The 20,292-nt window shown below is 35.5% G+C and overlaps 1 protein-coding gene across 1 annotated transcript; it reads right to left on the bottom strand.

Moving 5' to 3' along the window:
• Positions 1-9,024: 9,024 nt before the first annotated feature.
• LOC141586636 (isocitrate dehydrogenase [NADP]-like) lies at positions 9,025-19,135 on the bottom strand. Its single transcript, XM_074407931.1, has 15 exons — positions 18,742-19,135; positions 18,608-18,651; positions 17,908-18,017; positions 17,755-17,792; positions 15,613-15,690; positions 13,453-13,506; positions 13,262-13,363; positions 13,038-13,126; positions 12,809-12,912; positions 12,205-12,273; positions 12,014-12,129; positions 10,793-10,827; positions 10,560-10,702; positions 10,183-10,305; positions 9,025-9,306 (listed from the first exon to the last, which is right to left on the bottom strand). The coding sequence occupies exons 1-15, from the start codon at positions 18,968-18,970 to the stop codon at positions 9,216-9,218; spliced, it is 1,425 nt and encodes a 474-aa protein (XP_074264032.1). The 5' UTR covers positions 18,971-19,135; the 3' UTR covers positions 9,025-9,215.
• Positions 19,136-20,292: the final 1,157 nt, after the last annotated feature.

Below are 20,292 nucleotides of genomic sequence, written 5' to 3'. Positions count from 1 at the left end.
TACGACAGAAGCAGCAAGATTGATCAACCTTCATTCCTCTACTAAGCAGCTTATCAGAAGTAGGTAAAATATGATGTACTAATTTCCAAAGAAAAAGCTTGATTTGCGGCTGACATGGGAGCCGCCAAATCAAAGACCACTGAAAATCCGGATCAGCACTCGAAGTAGGAGCAGAGGATAAACTATTATACAGAAGGAAGGAGTAACCAGGCCTAGTCGAATATCTTCCGTCTTTAGTGAATTTCCAATATATGAAATCATCCATAGGTTCGTGGGGAAGCTCCAAAGCACAAATATTCCGAGCAGAAACAGATTGAACAAATTTAAAAACAGTCCGCGTGTTCCAGTGAGACGAGTTCAATAAGAGGTCGCCCCAATTGATTCTTTCAGAATACACATTAGCCTTAAAGTTAGGCTTGTTACCAATAATCCAAACATCATTCGTAATATTAATAATTTTCCCATTTCCAAATTTTCAAGCAATTCCGTCCCGAAGTAGGTAAGTAGTTTTAAGTTTTAACTACTCCTTTCCAAGCGAAAGACGCAGCAGAGTATCATGAGATCTTTTCTGGAACCGAAAAATCTTTCTGATATTTTGTGCAAAGGATTCTAGAAAGAAGAGAACAAGGCCGATGATGACAACGCCAAAACGTCTTAGCCAACAGTGCCTGACTTACAAAACTAGCATTTTTTTATCCCAAGTCCGCCTTCCAACTTTGGCAACTGTAGTCTTTCCGGGGGTAACCAATGTTGGGCGCGCTTGTTTTTAGATTTCTTCCACCAGAAAAGATCTATCAAATAATTAATCTTTATGGTGATTTGCAGAGGTATCGAAAGAACAAAGGCAACATGAGCAATATACGCCATTAAAATAGAATTGATAAGCAGCAACTTGGATGCTTGGGAAAAATTAGCAGGGCCCCAAGAGAGAATTTTGTTTGATATCTTGTCTTACAAAAATTGAAAAACTGCAGTTTTCCGTCTGCCAAGATCAATCGGGACACCAAGATACAGTCCGAAGTTATATATGCTTTGATTGCACGCTCAAAATATTAAGAATATTTCCTTGAAATCACCTGGTGTGTTGGGACTGAACTTGATGTACGACTTTTGGTGGTTAATCATCTAACCCGATAGAGAACTGAAAGCATCCAAAATATCCTGTAAAGAGTTAATCGTAGACACAGAAGCGAATCATCAACATATAATAAATGGGATATGGTTGCGCTATTTCTGGAGAGCTTAATACCTTCAATGGACCGCTGTGATACCGCTTTATTAATCATAAGAGAAAGGATCTCCATGCATAGTATGAAAAGATAAGGTGAAATGGGATCACCTTTGCGTAAACCACTCTGAAGAAAAATACGACTAGAGGGAGTGCCATTAATAAGCACCTGCAAGGATACCGTTCTGACACAAGATTTGATAAGCCGTCTAAACCCTTTTGGAAAGCCAATGAGCTTGAGTACATGGAACAAAAATGGCCAAGAAACTCTGTCAAATGCTTTGTTCATATCTAATTTGAAAGCTCCAAAATAGCGAGTACCACTCCTGTGTTGGTTGATATACGTAAGAAGTTCATGACCAAGAAAACCATTATCACTGATGAGTCGTCCAGGAATAAAAGCATTTTGATTTTGACCGATAATTTTGTCAACCACCTTTCGGAGCCTGAGTGCAATACACTTAGAAGTCGCCCGGTATAAAATGTTACAAATACTGATAGGACGAAACTAAGAAATATATTCTGGATTATCAACCTTTGGAATGAGAACAATATGCGTATTATTCCAAGCTGGAAGAATACGGCCACTATTTAAAAAAGGAAGAACAGCCGAGGTAATGTCTGTATTAATGGTTTCCCAAAAAAGTTGGTAAAAACGAGGCGGGAAACCATCAGGCCCATGGGATTTGTTAGGCTTCATAGCCAAAAAATCCTTCTTTACATCAGCGGTAGTGAAGGGCTCCCCCAACGAGTTGTCCAATCGAGGGACAGATAAGTCTTCAAGGTCTGAGAAAGAAAACGATTGCTGAGTCAAGGTATATAAATTCGAGAAGTGTGACAGAATCAAATGAGAGAGATCCAACTCAGATGAAATCCAAGAGCCCTTTTCATCTTTCAGTGTGATAATTTGGAGCCTCTTCTGTCTTGATTTAGCTCAACTGAAAAAATAATTAAGAAGTTGGCAGGCCGTCTTTCAAACAAAAATCAAATATCGCTCTTTGTTTCCAAAAGGAATGTTGGAGACAAACATCATGCTCAGCACCTCTAAGGTTGTGAAGATAGTATGAACCAGATGAGCAGTCATGAATAAGAGACGCCGAAGCCGCTAAATCTTTAGTAATTGAACTCCAGTCAAGCATAAACTGACAGCGATGAAGAAGCACCTATCTAAGAATTCCAGAACGGATTTGACTAAGTTTGTTTGAGACAGAAGCCATAATAGGACTACAAAAATAATTACGCCAAATGGACAAAATAAGCTCACGTATCTCCATGTGATCAAGAAAAGTCCCGCAAGTTAAATATTTACAAATTCCATTATATTCATTTTATTATAATTTCACGTTTATTATTTCATAATCCCTCATTCATGATATTACACCTACATATGTATTCTATTTTTATTTATTTGTTGGATTTTGAGTGCTGGGCGGTAAAACATGTACTTGTACAAAAGATGAGGGTAGTTGAAATATGTATATTCTGTTGGAGGTATGGTCACACGAGAAATGATAGGTTGAGGAACAAGGTGGTCCGGGAGAAACTAGATGAGATAAGATGAAGGACATTGTTTAAGGTGGTTTGGTCATGTGTGACAGAGAGCACCGAAGGTGCCGATTAGGAGAATTGGGAACTTAGGGAATGGATAATAATACTGTTAGGGGAAGGGGAAGACCGAAACAAATAAACATATACTTGTAAGGGGGATTGAAAATGATGTAAATATTTTAGGTATTTGTAAAAATATGGCGAGGGCTCATTGTGGAGAGAAAAATCACGTTAAAGATGTAGTTTGAGACTTTACTTACTTTTTTTTTTTACCATCTTTTATTAAGAAAAACCTATTATTTTACAAATCTATTTTGTTGCTTTACTTTTGGTTTTCATATTTTTCTTAGCCTTAAGTCTTTTACCGTGTTGGTGGATTCAAGCCTACATGATTTATGTTAACCGATTGTTAGTCTTGTTTACCTACTGACATGCTTTCGGTCGGTAATTTACCAAACACTTTTTATTTACCGACGAAAATCGATCGATGAGTCTCATTACCGATCGATCGAATGTTTCTTGTACGGTAAGTCGCTTGTTTCTAGTAGTGTAGAAAGACCAAAACAACCTAACTTGTACTCCCTCTGTTCCGGTTATTTGTTTGCCTATTCTATTTTGGGGTGTCTTCGTCAATTATTTGTCTTTTTATTTTAGAAATGTCTTTAATTGACACGTACTTGGCTTCCTCCTCTTTTCTCGGTCTTTGTGTCAAACCCAAAGACAAACAAGTGAACAGAATGAAGGGAGTATCAAGTAGCTTTCATCTTGTTTATACTCATCCACTCTCATAGTCCACATATAAGTTACATAAATTGGTTTATTATACTCCTATTTTTAGCTCGTTGTTACTTGTATTTTATGTTATTTTCAATGTATGGGAAATTCACATGAGTAGGGAGTATTTTGTAGCCTTAAAAATAAAAAGGATATATAGAGGAGAAAAGGACATTGGGGTTAAAAGAGTATATGTTGGGTTGTAAGTTAGTGGCAAAGTGTGAAAGTGGCACTGCCAACGGCATTTTCCTACAGCTCAGCTTTACGCCACTTTCCTACATGACCATGTGTTCAGTGCTCTGTTTTCCCTACTCAATTTACATTTCTACCCCTCTATGTGGGATTGGGACCCCCCTAAGATGGAGAAGACGAGGTACCAAATAGGCAAATATCCCTCATTTCATGTGCGCATATATCAGCCAATGTACACTTGTACGTACATTCAGCATTTCAGACATTTAAAATAAACATGTATCCATTTTAATATTAAAATGAATTAAATAACACCTTATAGCCCTTGTTTGATAAATGGGAAAAACATTTTAATCCTAGACATTAGACATTATAGCTTTGTCTCATCTATTCTATTTAACCCGTTTTAAGTTAAAACGGATATTCTCGTCTAAACAAGAATGTATAACTAACATAAGACATGTACGAAGTACTTTGTAGCGTACTGGTCATTTACACAAATTCTTATGAAGTTTTAAGACTATCCATCACATTTGAAGACGGATAGTCTTTCTTCTCATATACGCAGTGACACTATTCATAAGGTGTTCCATTATCTCATTTTAGTTCATAAGAATAGAATAATTGTGTACATTTAACTTCGTTTATCACTTGATTTACCGAAACTTTTAAGATATTGGTGTAATCGAATAAGTCTCAAGAAAAACCATCTCACATAAAATTAATGTGAGACATAGTATAACTACACTGAAAACTACTAACAAAGATATGAAAGAAGTAACTCCTTAATAATAAAACAATAAGTTTACATGACGAATTTTGACACTATCCGTCATGTTCAAGATGGATAAAGATCCCTTTCACAATAAGGCAAGTGGAAGGAAAATGGATCGTAGCATCCTATGAATAGTGCCACTTGCATATTGTGAGAGAGGCACTATCCGTCTTTAGCTTGTGACGGATAATGTCCGTCTTCAATGAGAATTTGTGATAATAAAAAGTTTTACATAAATACTGTTGAAAAACCGTCTCATTCATCGGATTTCATGTTCCTACGAGTAATTAGACACGACTAGAGGTCATAAATGATATGGATGAAATAATATAGGTTATAGGTTAGGGATGGTCTAAGAAGACTTTTTGAGTATAAAGAGTATGAGTGGAGGAAGTAAATGATTAATAATAAAGGCCAACTCAAAGCCACGTGAATACGGGAATCGTATGTATAGACTATAGTCAGTCAGTCATTCATTCATTCCTTCTTAGTTGGCTCGTGCACAATCACATTCCAAGCCTTCTTCTATACGTACTTCTTCACTTCTTCCAAACCATTAATTATTATCTTTGCTTTTGTTTTGCTTGTAGATATGGAATGCTTGGTTCTATTACTATTCCCTTATTTTCCTATTATCTTGTTCTTTTGTTTTTGGGATCAATTTGTCCTCATATTCATTCATGTGGATCATTCATAGTGAGAAAACTAGTGAACAAAATAGAATAGTAAAATATCAATATATTTCCTCGATCCTGATGGGTGATTTGTGTGATCCACAATCATTCTCACATATTTTATTAATCTTTGTGGCAAAAATAATATATAACTATTGATCGGGATGGCGAAATAATAATAATAATAATAATAATAATAATAATAATAATAATAATAATAATAATAATAATAATAAAGTATGCGATATTTATAAAAAAATAAAAATAAAATAAAAAAAATAATAATAATAACAACAACAACAACAATAATCATTTAGTTGAGCAATAATCATAATCGAATTGGGCCACAAATTATGGAGTATATACAAAATTTAAATATAGTTTTATCTTTCATGATTCTCCTCCTTATAGGAATTAAAAAAAATACAATTACTTTGGTGAGTTTTGAAGAAACTTTTTTCATGTATTGTTCTAATTTGCATGAGTTTTTTTTTTGAATTTTTTAAATATGTAAAAATTTGCAAATCATTTGTTTAAATTGTGCGCATAATTTAAGATTTACATCAACGTATAAATATGTTTAAAATATTTGTATATATTTTACTAAATGACGACAAAAATCAACATACATTTGCTATTGTTTCTACTTAAAGTTTAAACCGTTAACATTTGTATGTTAGACCGAACTTAAATCCTAACGGAACTGCATATACAAGTAATAAATATATGTCAAAGAATAGAGTCGTGTTAGCTTTCGTATTCCAACTGTCTAACTTTCATTTTCGTATTGGCTAGTTTGATTTGAATTTGAGTAACATAATCCCGTAAATTTTAACCGGTTGGAGCTTGAATGATAAAACAATTTGATCCAAAAAAGTATCCACATACTTAATAGGTAGAATCGTGAATTAACCTAACCCTATACCTCAAATATAATTACAATAATGTCAATAATAATTTCAATTATGATTTACAAACTACAAATGCACTTAAATATTACAAGTGTGAGATCATGGATAATAGCACTCAAGTACAACTTGATGATAAATATGGGGTTCAAAACAAAGTGGACATAAATTACATACAAAAAAATGAACAAATATCAATAAATGTAAAAGCTTTTTTTACTCCCCCCATCCCCAAAAAAAAAAAACTAAAGACTTTTAGCTTTTTAGGGGTTGAAAACTACATACTCTATATAAGGCTATGTTCTTTTGGACTTCAGATTTGTTTTTAAGTTCGATTCGGATTTTATAAATTCGATTTAGTTCGGATTCTATAAATTCGGATTCATTGTTAAGCTCCTATAAATTCAGTTCAGTTTCTATAAGTTCAGTTCAGCTTCTATAAGTTCAGTTTAGACAAGTTCATACAACTTATATTAACTATAAATTCATACCTGTTTTTTTAATATCGACGAATTAAAAAAAAATAGTACGCTTTTCATTAAAATCAATGCAAAAAAATCCAATATTAAAATTATCCTATACACATTATTCTTTAAAAAAAATAGATGGTTAGAAAAAAAAAAGATGGATTCGATGATCTCAGTGAAAATAAAGATGAAAGTGACGAGTATGATGATAATATGGAAATAGATTGTTAGAAAAAAAATGTAATATGTAATATATTTTTTATTATAATGTATTGTAGTAGTTGTAAAAAAATTAATATATATAAATCGTAAAATTTTTATAAGTTCAGTTTGACTTCTATAAGTTCAGCTCATACAAGTTTAGTTCGACTTTTATAAGTTCAGTTCAGTTCATATAAGTTCAGTTAAGCTCCTATAAGTTCACTTTAGTTCAGTTCAACTCCTATAAGTTCAATTCAGCTCTTATAAATTCAGTTCAGTTCAATTCAGCAAATAACCGTCCAAAAGAACAGGGCCTAAGTTTACAACTACAAGAGTAAACCAAATTATAGAATAAACGGAATTATATTGTAGTAATCTATCTTTTAATAAATAAGTTATTTTTTCATGCAATAAAACCGTCTTACATGATAATTACCGAAATTGAAAAGTATGCAACACTTTAACTATCTATCACCAACATTCCACAATGTTTATTCTTGAATCCCCATGTAAAAACTGAGTTGGAAACATTGCATGTGAGAGTAGGACTGTGGACAATTCTCATGATTAGATTGCGTATACTTGCCGCTTATGTATATGCTATGTAGGCTCCGACCCATGTCTAAATTACTCTCTAGTAAGTCTACTTATGCTTTTATTATTAAACAAAGCCCAAAAAACAAACTATAATTGTGTTTTGATAAAGATTTTTGAGTTGAGAAAAAGGTATCACATAGATTTCCTTTATTTGATTGCACCAAAAAAATGTGGAAACGGATGATATACAAGAGGTTGGCCTATATTTAAGTAAAGTTATGTTTGGATCATTTTTTTTCTTTTCCTATTTCTTATTGTCCCATCATATAGGAAATAAGAAAAACGGGTTTTATAATGTGTACCTTAATGACACATGATAAGAAGACACACGATACGAAGCTAATTATAGAAAGATTCCTCAGAATATATCATCAGAAATTGAAGTATAAATAATACGAAGTACTTTCCATCATTAATAAAATAACTTTATGAATGTTTTTCTAATTAGCTTTTTAATGTGTGCCCTTACGACACAGGTAAACAAAAAGCCGTAAGAAAAATTGTTTCCACAAACATATTTATCCCAGAAAAGAAGAGAACCTAAGTTTAGAGTTTCAGGAGATATATTTTACGGAATTACTTTTTCACATACGAACTTTACTCTTTCACATACATTTTTTCATAAAGTTTCCATCGCATACCCCTTCTCCTACTCTCTCCTAAAGATAATCAAATTAACTTATATGTACATCTCTCCCTAATATTGAATCTAATTACTCTAAAAACTTGAACAATGGATTATAATTCTCCAATTAGTGAAGTAATTTTGTTTATTAGCGATTATTAATACGTTTTATTGAATTATTAGGTTTAACTTTAACTATAAAGTAATATGCTAAGCAATTATTATTAATTAGGGTTATGGGTGGTGCAAGGCACGGTGGTTAGGGTGGTTGCTATGGTGGAAGTCACGGTGGCTAGGGAATGGTGCGGTGACGGTGGTGCGATAAGGATGAAGTCGGGTTGCTTGGACAGGGACAGTGGTGGGTTGTCAGATGTCGGATTGTCGGCTATGGTGGTGTGGTGGTTTGTCTGGTTGTCGATGTCAAATGTGTTTCCTGTATTTCTTCCCCTTGTGTTGTATTGTAGTTTTCCTTTTTTTTTTTTTTTTTTAATAATTAGTTTGTTCTTTTGTAAATAATACTAATAATAATTAGTTTGCTTGTTTTTTTAGTTTTGTCTTTTAGTTTTGTCTTTAATCTTATTCAATGATTGATAGTTTAATTTGATTTTTTATCAATTAGTTATAATAATTTATTTTTTATTTATTCAAAATTGGCCGGTGTTGGTGAACGAGGGTGGTGGTGGGTTGGTGAATGGGATGAAGGAAGAGAAAAAAAAAATCAATTGGATGAGTGATGAAAAAAATGACAAGGGTAGTATGGTAAAAGACGTATGTGAAAGAGTAAAATCCATATGTGAAAAAGCACATCCTCTGAATTAGTGGCATATGGGAAGCACGGTCGAAAACACACAGGGCCTTGGCACCATTCGCATGCACGGCAAAACACAACATAATGGATCCGCTAGTCAGGCTTGACCCATGCCAAATTAGGACATGAGCGACGAGGCACGACACTATTAGTATGTAGTTATGTACAGGCTCTTGCACCCTTAAAATTGGACAAACTAAGAATCCAAGTTAAAAGTACAGAAGACCTGCAGACTCAATCCTGTACTCGTACAGTCAAGAGATATGTAAAATTTATTAACTCATTCATCCAACATATTGTCCCAAATCTAAAAACAAAGTCAACTAAATCTACACGTGTAATATAATTTGTGTAATTTGTTTATCCCAAACCTTACATTTGAAGTGATCTTTGGAAGTGATACTGACGTCGGAACTAATTACTGAGATGTCACACCAATTTTAGCCTCAAGATTTTGAGCCACAACATCAATAAATTCTTCAGTATTTAAGTACCATTCTCTCGTAACCCTGCAGATGATAAGACACAGGTGAACAAACATAATGGACACAACTACTGACAAACTAGTAATTAACGTCTAATAAAATGATAGGGTCTCCTGAGAGGCGTATTAATATTATATGCGACTAATAATTAACTACAGTACTCACCGAGATACCCATTAACACACTAAAACTAAAGAAATAATTACTCCATAATATGGGTCAATCGCATGTTACTCTCGTATCAGATCGTCTCATAAGAAAATTTGTGGGTAAGATGAATTGGTCACTCACAGAGACCATTCTACCTGGCAATAAGCTGTTGAGTGAATTTAACTCACTGAGGGTGCGTTGATAGGCTCAAAATGCTGATTTTGGTGATTTGTCCACAAATTTTCTGGAGAGGCTTACAGTCAGATGAGCGAGAGCTCATTTACACACAAACTATATCTATCAATGTTGACTTATCGTTGTTTTGCTCCTAATACCCCAAATTTTTATAAGCGCCTCACACGGTAATAGTAATGCCATAAACTTGTCCAAGCACCTAGTCTTCAAGTACATCAAAATATAATCTGTAACTGTGATGTATCCCAGCAAAAACTCAACGTAGCCACCTCAAGAGTCAAGACGACCACCAAACTTTCAGAATCAAGGGAGGCAAAGGATGGTCAAACACATGGTAGTAATGTACTGCCTCTACTTTGTTCTGATCTTTAAATTTCCTATTCAGTCTGTTTCTTTGATACCTTCTAACTCTCTCAAGTAAGTGCTCACTTTCAAATCTCCTATCCATCTCACTACTTTGTATTGTAAATTGTTTTCCTTAAATCTTGTGCCATGGCAGGTAGTGGATAAAACCAATGAAATAGAGGGAGTAACCTACAAGAGAAGATTACTCACTTTGACCCATGAACTAAAATAGCCAGATCTTTAGTCATCTTCCCTGATTCCACTGTTTCAATGCAGGCGCTTTCCAATTTCTGAACAAAATCTTGCAATTTCTGATTTCCATCAAGCTTGGCTCTGGTAAAAAGATAGAAAATGTATTGGTATATTGTCAGCAAAAACCCGTAGAAATATAAGTACATAACGAATGAACAAAATTATTTGTTTGACTAGTTTTAACTGTGCAAATGGTTGTATTTTGACACACATTTTCCTACCATCTACTCCTACAATATACTCCGTATAATTTTGCAGTGCAAGATATATAACTGAAACTAACCCCCCTTCAACACAAATCAGTAACATCAACAGCAGTAAGAGGACAAAATTACCTGTGTTGTAACCCACGTGTCCAAGCAAATATAGAAGCAATACTATTAGTGCTTGTTTCTTGCCCTTTCTGATGCAAGCGGAAGTGTCGTGTTACGGTCCCATGAGCAGCCTCTGCTTCAAGCGTTTTCCCATCAGAAGACAGCTGTGTGCATTAGGGTACAAAAATGATGGTTATCAATAAAAATCATGCAGACCAAAATGACAAAGAAAAATGTTAAGACATTTGACAAACCAGCACAGATGTCATTAAACCTAGAGAGCCAAAACCTGCAAACAATAAGAAAAACTTCTGTCAATACCGTAATGGTCATAAGCACCCGGTTCTTGCAAGGAAAATCAATTACTAAAGAGATCTTCCAATTTTGAACTTGCAACTTAAAGGCAACAAAAAACATTATCAACCATCAAAGGCTCTCCAACCAATGGTGCATTAGGATGGGCCAAACATGCGCATAGACCCTAGCGTAAAAAAGAGGTTCCAGGTGACCCATAATGACTATTGCATCGAAATATAGCTACCTCACTATGTAAGAAAAACACTGCACTGGGCAACTTTGCTTTATTCCTAGAGCTGGCTGACAAAATCTAACATCACCCCATAGAAACCAAATATATGCTAACCCAAAGCGACAAGATTCTTCCCAAGGACAAACCGACTACTGATACAACAATATATTCCCACAAAATCCGAATCTAACCGCGTCAAGGTAACCAGTGACCAAATACTGACCCAACCAGATCAATAACAATAATTTAGCTTACCCTAATAATTATCCAAATGATATTTAGTAATTGTTTTAAGTTAACAACATATTAACTCAACCTATCAATAGCTCATGCATGAAATTCCAGAACCAATATCAAAAATAGTCAATGAAATAACAAATATAAATTGACTTAGATAATGACATGAAACAAACCTATCACAAAACTTGACCTCGGGTGATAATGATCTAAACCGAACCCAGCTTGACCGAAATGGTGACTTTGGCCCAACAAACCCAAAGCCAATATTATTTAACCCATATATGTATATTATAGCAGACGAAGAATAATCCATCATACTCCAAAGTCAAAAAAATAAGGAATCTTTGGCTCCACCATAAATAGAAAACCGAAATCCTCATATATAACGCTTAATTCTATTGTTATCTGTTTTGGCTACTACCCAATTAAATTTATATAATCTCATCTACAGTGTTATCTTTATAAGCGTGTGAAACAGAAACTGAATTCATTTAATCCACACTATGTGAAAGTCCTTATTGATCAAATAGTTCTGGTTCTAAATTTATATCCTTAAAATGTAACATACAAACGAAGATGGTCAGTGAAAGCACTGAACAAGTTTTTTTTTTTTTTTTGAGTTTTTATGAAATAAGACAGAACAATATTTAACTGAAAGTATGTTAAAATAGTTCTCCAATTGTCTGTCAGACAGTCAAAAAGTTACCTTGTGCAAGTAAATCACTCTGGACATCTCCATCATAGTTTTTACAAGCCCAAACATATCCACCTTCACTTTTTACAGCATAAGCAACCATATCATCGATCAACCGATGCTCATACCTACATAAATTGACTATCAATTTCAGAACATGTCTGACAAACAACCAAAATTATCCAGGCTATATTTAAACAAACCAGATTGAGTGTTCTTCAAATTTCGCTTTCCACTTTGCTTCATAGACTTCCTGAAATATGTCTTTAAACCTGTTGTTGCCCAAACACATAGATGTAAGCTTTAGTTTTAAGATTTAAGGGAAATTCTACGCGGTACCCCTATAACTTTTTCAATTTCTACGGGATATCCCTCATTTACTTAAATTCTGTTACTACTTGTCTACTTATTCCAGCATTTGACCTCGATAGAAATTTCCGTTAAGTTTAACATCAATTATCTATAATTTCTGTCAACAATCATAATTTTATCATTTTGTTAACATTACATATCCAATTAACAACGCCAACCTCCCACTCATCTTCCCTCTCATCACTCCTCCCTCACAACCACCGCATACAACCCTTCCACGGAGAACACATTATTAATTGCAGTGGAATTAGAAGAATTTCAAGGGAGATATTACAACCCATGAGTGGAGCTTTGAAGGCTGGCAATGGTGTGTATGGTGTAATGGTAACAGTGGTAACACGTTGAATTTCCCACAAAAAATAATTTTCATTGAAAATCAACTATATACAATACTACTTTAATACAAGATCGAAAATGAATTAGATTTCTTATTACCTGCCATCATACTTTTTAAGGATTGTATTTTTGGTACTTAAATAAAGAGGCCACTTTTTAGCAAAGGCCAATGACATTGATGCGTCAGCAAAAGCTCGAACTGACTGGAAAACAGAAATATATAAGATCACAGAAAACAAGCAGGATAAATAATATCACTAGAAATTCTTTATTTCAATTTTCAAATGATGAGCGCAAAAATGTCACTGCCTAGAGTAATGGCACGTACCGAGTCAACATTATACATCGCCAATGCAACACCTGGCCCCTTAAAGTCATAGACATTAAGTTCCAAAGGTTCTTCCCCATCTTCCGGGACTGCAAGAGATTAATAATAATTGGTAAGGACTATGACCAGATCTATATAGATGGAGTTGTCTATACTTTCAAGTCCCAAAATTAAGGAAATTAGAGTAGGCCTAATGAGTGCAGTAGATTTTAATAGTTTCATACCAAAAACCATTTTAAGTTTTCCAGGTCCTTTGATGACTGCATCAGTGGCACGATATTGATCACCGAAAGCATGTCTTCCGATACAGATGGGCTTTTTCCAACCTGGGAAAATGGAATGAAAGATATAGTGACTTGTTCCCTGATACAGTTATACATTGGAAAACATGGGGAAAATGGGAGAGAAGACAAACCAGGTACTAGTCTTGGAATATTCTTACACAAAATCGGTTCACGGAAGACAGTGCCTACAAGGAGAGATGTAATACTTAAGACCTTATGAACAACCTCAATGAAAATAAACATATAAAGATGGAAGACAATGAAATACAGATTACAATCGGACTTTTGGTTTCAAACTTTCAACATGGAAAGATGTGGCAGAGTTTTTCAGGTATCATTTGGCCAAGCCCTTAAGATCCGCAGAGAAGCTAAGTAAAAAATACCTTTCATTCCACAAAATATGATAGCAGAAAGGAAAAGCAAGCAAGTTACAAAGAAACGAGTCTTTAAAATATTCAAACACTCCTAAATCAACAACAGAACAACCAGACCTATGTCATGGTTACACGGCTCACATCTAACAACTAAAAAGTGTCGTGTCTAGTATCCCATCTCCGAAAAAACGACTCTTGGACACGGTTAACGGCTAACACAATACCTTTTTTGAAATTCATGAAGACTAACGTAAAAAAAATGTAGAGGTTAGGGATATCCCCATGACAAAGGACACTACGTATTCGGCTCCAAAACATATTGAGTGAATAACAAAGAAACTTTGAGAGTTAGAGGTTTAGAAGCTTCATGACTGTAAGCATAGAATCCAATCAATCCATAGAGGGACAGAATTGCGGAAAGCTTGTAAGGAAGTATTATTAAATGGTTTTAAAAAGAGACCACATAGACTTATTGCTTATATCATCCTTATGTCCTTTTGAGTCCAGATTAACCAACTCAGACAAAATGTGTAAGCAGCAATGCATTTTACATTTCCTGCCACTTTTGCTGATAAGAAATCAAGCTAAAATTGATCAATCTATATCATGACTCCACTAGTGCACTACCTAATCCTGAAAACTCGACACACGTATTAGCAAACTGCTTCTGCAAATCTCAGCAAGCCATCGGAGATAAGTTTCCAAACTTTCCTCCAATGCCATTATTGCAGGTCTCTCCACAAAATTGTACACCATCTCCTAGCCAATTAGTTATGATAGCTTAGAATGAAAAGAGTTAGGAATACAGAAAAGTGGGTGGATGAACAATCATGCTCTTCACCACATTGAAACCATGAGAGATGTTTTGATACAAATGTTGGAGAGTAAGAGCGAAGGGGACGGAAGATGAAGGCAAAGAAAAAAGGTAATTTATTGCCTTTTCAAACGTTTCCAAGTTTCCAACTATGGAGGACATTGGTCTTCCCCAATCTTTTCATCCACCAACTACATTGTTCTTTCTCTAATTCAGAGCTTAAATGACATGATGACAAAAGTAATGGTTAGATATAGGAAACAGGGATTGGTGGTCGAGAAGAAAGAATTAGGATGGATTAGGAGAGAAAAAGTAGAGTTACTATGTTTCATTAGGGTGCAATTATCAAACAGGAGAGAGAGGAAATGAATTTCAACAACATGGGTATAGTAATGGAACACAAAGGGGGTCCTAGATAACGTCTACTTTCAAGTTATCTCGCTGGCTCAAGTATGGAGGTTATCCAGCATGTTCTAAATTAACAGCAAAAGGCTGATATCACACAATTGTTCAGAGGTCTAGTTTGTATTTTGTACTATGACATATCTACAGATGAAACCATATTGTCCTAACTCTTACACGGAGAGTAATTCTGGACATGCCTTATCAAAGCTCAATTTATATTGAACGGCGTCAGCACTCAGCAAAAACCTAGAGTGATGTCATGAAATTTTTGGTTTTACCAAGTGTCACAGCCACTGGAGCGTCATGGATTTAGAAAAAATAATAAAATCCAAGATCCACTGATCCTATCAGCAAGTTGTCCATCACAAGCACGGCACATGACAGAAGAAAGAAAGTGCCAACTAAACTAGGGTCAGGGCCATTAGTTAATTTCATAAGTAAGAGAAAGGTTACACCAAGGAGACAGTTTGAGACCTTGTATCGGTGCATAAACATGTTAACACCAGCAGAGTTGCAGATCAGCAAGCTATTTTACCATAGACAATCACATATATTTATTGACTAGGCTGACAAGTCATATGGGAGGTCCATAAATAATTAATTAAACAAACAGCTCTAAATAGAGACAATCAGACATAGTTGTTCTCCATCTGTACATTGTATTGATTGTAATAGGGAAAAAAAAAAATGTTACTGACCATCTAATATGTTCCTGATCGTGCCGTTGGGACTTCTCCACATTGACTTTAATCCGAATTCGCTGACTCTTGTTTCATCTGCAGAACAGTGCATACTAATCATAAAAAGATATTGATCAGATAGGATCTTCTTTGATTTCAAAATGTTATTCCCAACCCCCACCCCATAAATAGGGTTTCTTGTTAAAATAAATGGTGACTGTAAAAGTATTTCAAGACAAAGACAGAAAGTTAGAGACAGGTTAGACCTCAGATCCATCAAACAATACAATAGCATGAAGTATACGCCATAGTACAATAACTAATTTAGCTTTCATTCAAAAGTACTTCAAAACATTTAACGATGGTAGCGTAGTATCAGTTGAAGCCGCAGCAACGATTGTGATAGCAGCAACAACTAATAAATCATAGTAGCATGCAAGAGAGAAGATGTGTCTTAGAAAGCCATAGCAGTATAAATTCAACCTTCAGATCTCTTCACAATATATCATAGACGATCAGGAACAAAATTGCTAAGAAATAGGCGATAACCAATTTTAGGTCATAAAACATTTCTCTACCAAACAAAAAACAATATTAATTATACCCAATAGATCAATAGTCACTCTAAATTATAAGTGTTGCACAATCTTAACTCAAGTGTATGCAAATTACATGATTTCAATAACTTAGGGGTGTGATCTTCGTAGTACGCATTTTACTCACGGCAGTACACTTTTGACCATTTCCCCTCCATCATTTTCCCTTGTCTCTTCTCTCCCATCTCCTATTCTCCTCTATCATCTCTCTCCCTCCCATTATGTACTGCAAGACTAATATTATGTACTGCGTAATCCAAGGGCAAATACAATACTGTAACAGGAAAATAATATACTGTGTAATGCATTTAGGAAAACAAAATCAAACTAAAACATATTGTGGTACTGTACTGAGAAAAACAAAAAAAATCAAACATCAATATGGTACAGCATGGAGAAAAAACGTAAACAAATTCACAAAACAGTGTTGTAGAGTACATTTTGGAAAAAAGGAAGATGTACAGTAAAGACGTCCCCCATCCACCATCTTCCAACCCAACCCTACAACTCAAACCGCCACACACTCAGCCACCAACCGGCCCCACAACAGTAATCCGTCAACCCTCCGAAGTTAATCACTTCCCCCCTCCCCCCCACACACGCGACCCACCGGCGTCATCCACGAAGCCCCACCCTCACCCTCACCCTCACCCTCGCCCTCGCCCTCGTCACCCTGACCGCCCATCCACTTCGTCGACCCCCGTCAACCTTCACAACCGCCGTCATACCACGACTACCCAACCTCGGCCCAGCCTTGCCCCACCCCCACTCTCAGAAGTCATGTTCCCTCTCCATACGCCGCCCTCCACCCTCCACGCGCCCCCATCCCACGCGCCCCCATCCCATGCGCCACCTTTCACACCTGACGCCTTCCGACCACCACCCATTGATTCCCTCAATTAAAAATATCCAAACCCTAAATTTAACAACAACCAATAATGGGTTTTCGGGTATATATACTAATAGACCATATCTAATAAAGCATGAGCAAAACCAGGTACCATAAAGAGGGTGCTCAGCACTTCCATGCCAAAGCCATGACACGCAATACAAATTGCCAGCATTCAGTGCCATGATTTCTACTTCTCATGGATGTCCAAATACACAACCTCCAAATTGCATCTAGCAACAGCCCAAGCCCCAAGGGATCTAGACACCTACAATACTCAGTTTGGCCGACATAAAACCTCATGGAGTGATGAGTTGTCACAAAGTGTGTTTTAATGCTCACGCGGATGTCATTGCAAATTCAACTGAATGGATCATCAGAAAGTGTGCCAGTCACAAAAAAACGAAACATAATCTAATGGCTGTTATTTGGATAGAACATTTAGAACTTCATCTACACAATAACATAAATATTCCCATTTTCAGAAACTAAAAAAAGAGAGTGACTGTGTGAGAGAAGAAACTCTACAACATCCATAACACGCCAGCCAATGCATAATAGAAATTTTGTTCATAACTAACTGTTGTCATCGTGACGGAGAAAAAAAAATATTCCACAAAAAACTAAAATGAAAGAAAAAAAATCATAAAGAAAAATAAAAGGGAAAGAACTAACCAGGAGTTATGGTAGCACATTTCACTGCGACATTATACCTACAAACACAAGAGTAGAAAGCCTAAGTCAGCTTTGTGTATACAAAATTGAAAATGCAAACATACAATAATAGGAACATGAATAAACCTAGCTTGATAATGCTACTTCACGTACTTAAGTGTTGCCTCAGCACTTTCCACCGTAACCTTATCGTCTGTTGCATCGCGATTAAGTATTCCAAGGTCGTAATACTTTATATCCAAGTCCACAAACGGCATTATAAGCTGCTCACAAACCACAACACATGAACAACAGAAATCAATTAAATAAAAAACATAAATAAATATTTCATCCAATCAATTGAATTATACTCGGTATATATTTTGCTCTTGACATAATGTTTTACCAAAAAACAGAAAATGTGTATCGTGGTGCAAAATTACTAACCCATTAACTTACTAAAAAGTTTCGGGAAAACGACGATAGGGGATAGGCAAAGGATGTGGTACGTCCTAAATCGTAATTGTAACATTTGCAATTAAAACCTACTAAAGTAAGAATTGCCCAAAATGCAATAGGTATACCGTATTACTTATACAATTAAGTGTATTCAAGGGGTCCAAATGATGAGTATATTCAGATGATATAACATATAGAAGTATAGAACTTCGTCTCAATCATTTGTTTACCTTTGATTAGAATACCCCGCACAAAAGAAAAATAGGTAAAAAAATGATAAAGATGGAGGGAGTAAAATATTCGACAAAATTTCCAACACTTTGCGAAGTTATTCTGTTCATCATTAACTGGCCTCAAATTCCAGAAGTAATTTTTAACTACTACTGCATATTTGAGCAAATAAAACAGTAGATACCTTATCTTTGATCATCTTCCATATGATTCTAGTCATCTCATCACCTAAATTTCCCCAAAAAACAAGAATTCAATCAAAAAGTCAACAAAATTCAAAAATAAGCATAAAAAATGAGCGAAAGTTGAGAAAATCACCATCCATTTCAACAATAGGGTTTTGAACTTTAATGCGTTCAATAGGAGCGTTCGCGGCAACCGCAAAACAACGAAGCGAAGCGAAATTGAAGCGAGAGAAGCGAGGGGAACGAGAGAAGGAGAGTTTGTGGAAGAATTGATTGGTGGCGTTGGAAGGAGAAGTGTGAGTTGCTGCGGAATGAAGCATGGTGGTGGCGCTTGACATGGCGCTTATTCGAAGTCCCAGCATTTTTGCTGAGTATCGGAACACCGTTGGAGAAATGGAGGTTGGAGCCTGGAGGTCAAGGAAGGGGTGGAAGAGGAGGCGGGAAGTCAGCACACCGAATGAAAGGGGTTTTTCGGTGGGGTTTGCTATATCACTTCAGACGGCTCAATTTTGGTCTATAAACAATATGATGATTTTTATAACCATTTTACATTAAAGATAAAGTTTTTTTAAAAAAACTACCTAATATTTACCTTATTTTCATAAATACTACCTAAAATTTTTAATTTTGCAAGGAACTACCTAATATTTTTTTACTTTTGTCAAAAACTACCAAATTGAAATTAATGAGCAAATTCGACAATTTTTTTCCAAATTAACTAAAATTCCGACAAATAAGTCAAAATGCCAATCAAATTAATCATAATTTTGTCCAAATTAACCACAATCTCGGCCAAACTAGTCAAAATTGTAGTAATAAAAAAATTGAAATAAATGTGTTAGTAGCTAGTCTAAACAATTGGCGGTGGTTAAGTATAGTAAATAATGTATGTTGAATGCCAAAAATAATGTTTTCGAGTTAGAATTTTGTCTAATTTGATCGGATTTTTCAATATGGTAGTGTTCAACAAAAATCAAGAAAATTTAGGTAGTTTCTCGCAAAATTAAAAACTTTAGGTAGTATTTATGAAAATGAGGTAAATATTAGGTAGTTTTTGACAAAAAACTCTTAAAGATATGACCACTTGTAAATAAGCCTTCATTAATTTTTTTTTTTTTTTTTTTTTGGATGACGAGGGGGTTAAGTCCCCCTGGGCCCATGCATTCCCGCACCACCACATGGACCATGTAAGTCACCCCCTTCGGGGGCTGCAGTGGCCAAGTGATCATCGCCCCAACTGGTAAGCCTTCATTAATTGCTTTGATGTATCGCCAGTAAAAAATATGTCGGGAGTGTTAGAACCTAAGACAGACTCCGACTCAAACTTGTCATCAGATTCATACTCAGTCTCGTCTTCACTTCCCTCCTTGAACATGGGCCAGTTGTGATCTTGAGAATGTCGTCTTGACGATCGATCCACTTAAAAGTCTTCCTCCAGCTTTGTATAGCTTTCTTTGGGTTAGCTTCAAAGATCAAGGCAGTAGGGTCGAACTAATTGTCTTTGAGAGCAATGTTTATGATGTTCTCGTAGTTGAGGTGCTTGATGTTTTCTTCTCCGAAAAGGAGGCTCACAGCTTGCCCGTCTAGGCAAGGGGTCGATTCAGACTTGATCGATGCAGCATTGGTGTTGTTGTCAGGGATGAGGTAGCAGTCTTGAAAGACTTCTATACCCGGATGCTTGACT

The sequence above is a fragment of the Silene latifolia genome, chromosome 6 (genome assembly GCF_048544455.1).
Source record: "Silene latifolia isolate original U9 population chromosome 6, ASM4854445v1, whole genome shotgun sequence".
Classification (NCBI taxonomy): domain Eukaryota; kingdom Viridiplantae; phylum Streptophyta; class Magnoliopsida; order Caryophyllales; family Caryophyllaceae; genus Silene; species Silene latifolia.
The sequence above is the reverse complement of the archived record's forward strand: the minus strand, read 5'-3'. Positions and strand labels throughout refer to the sequence as shown.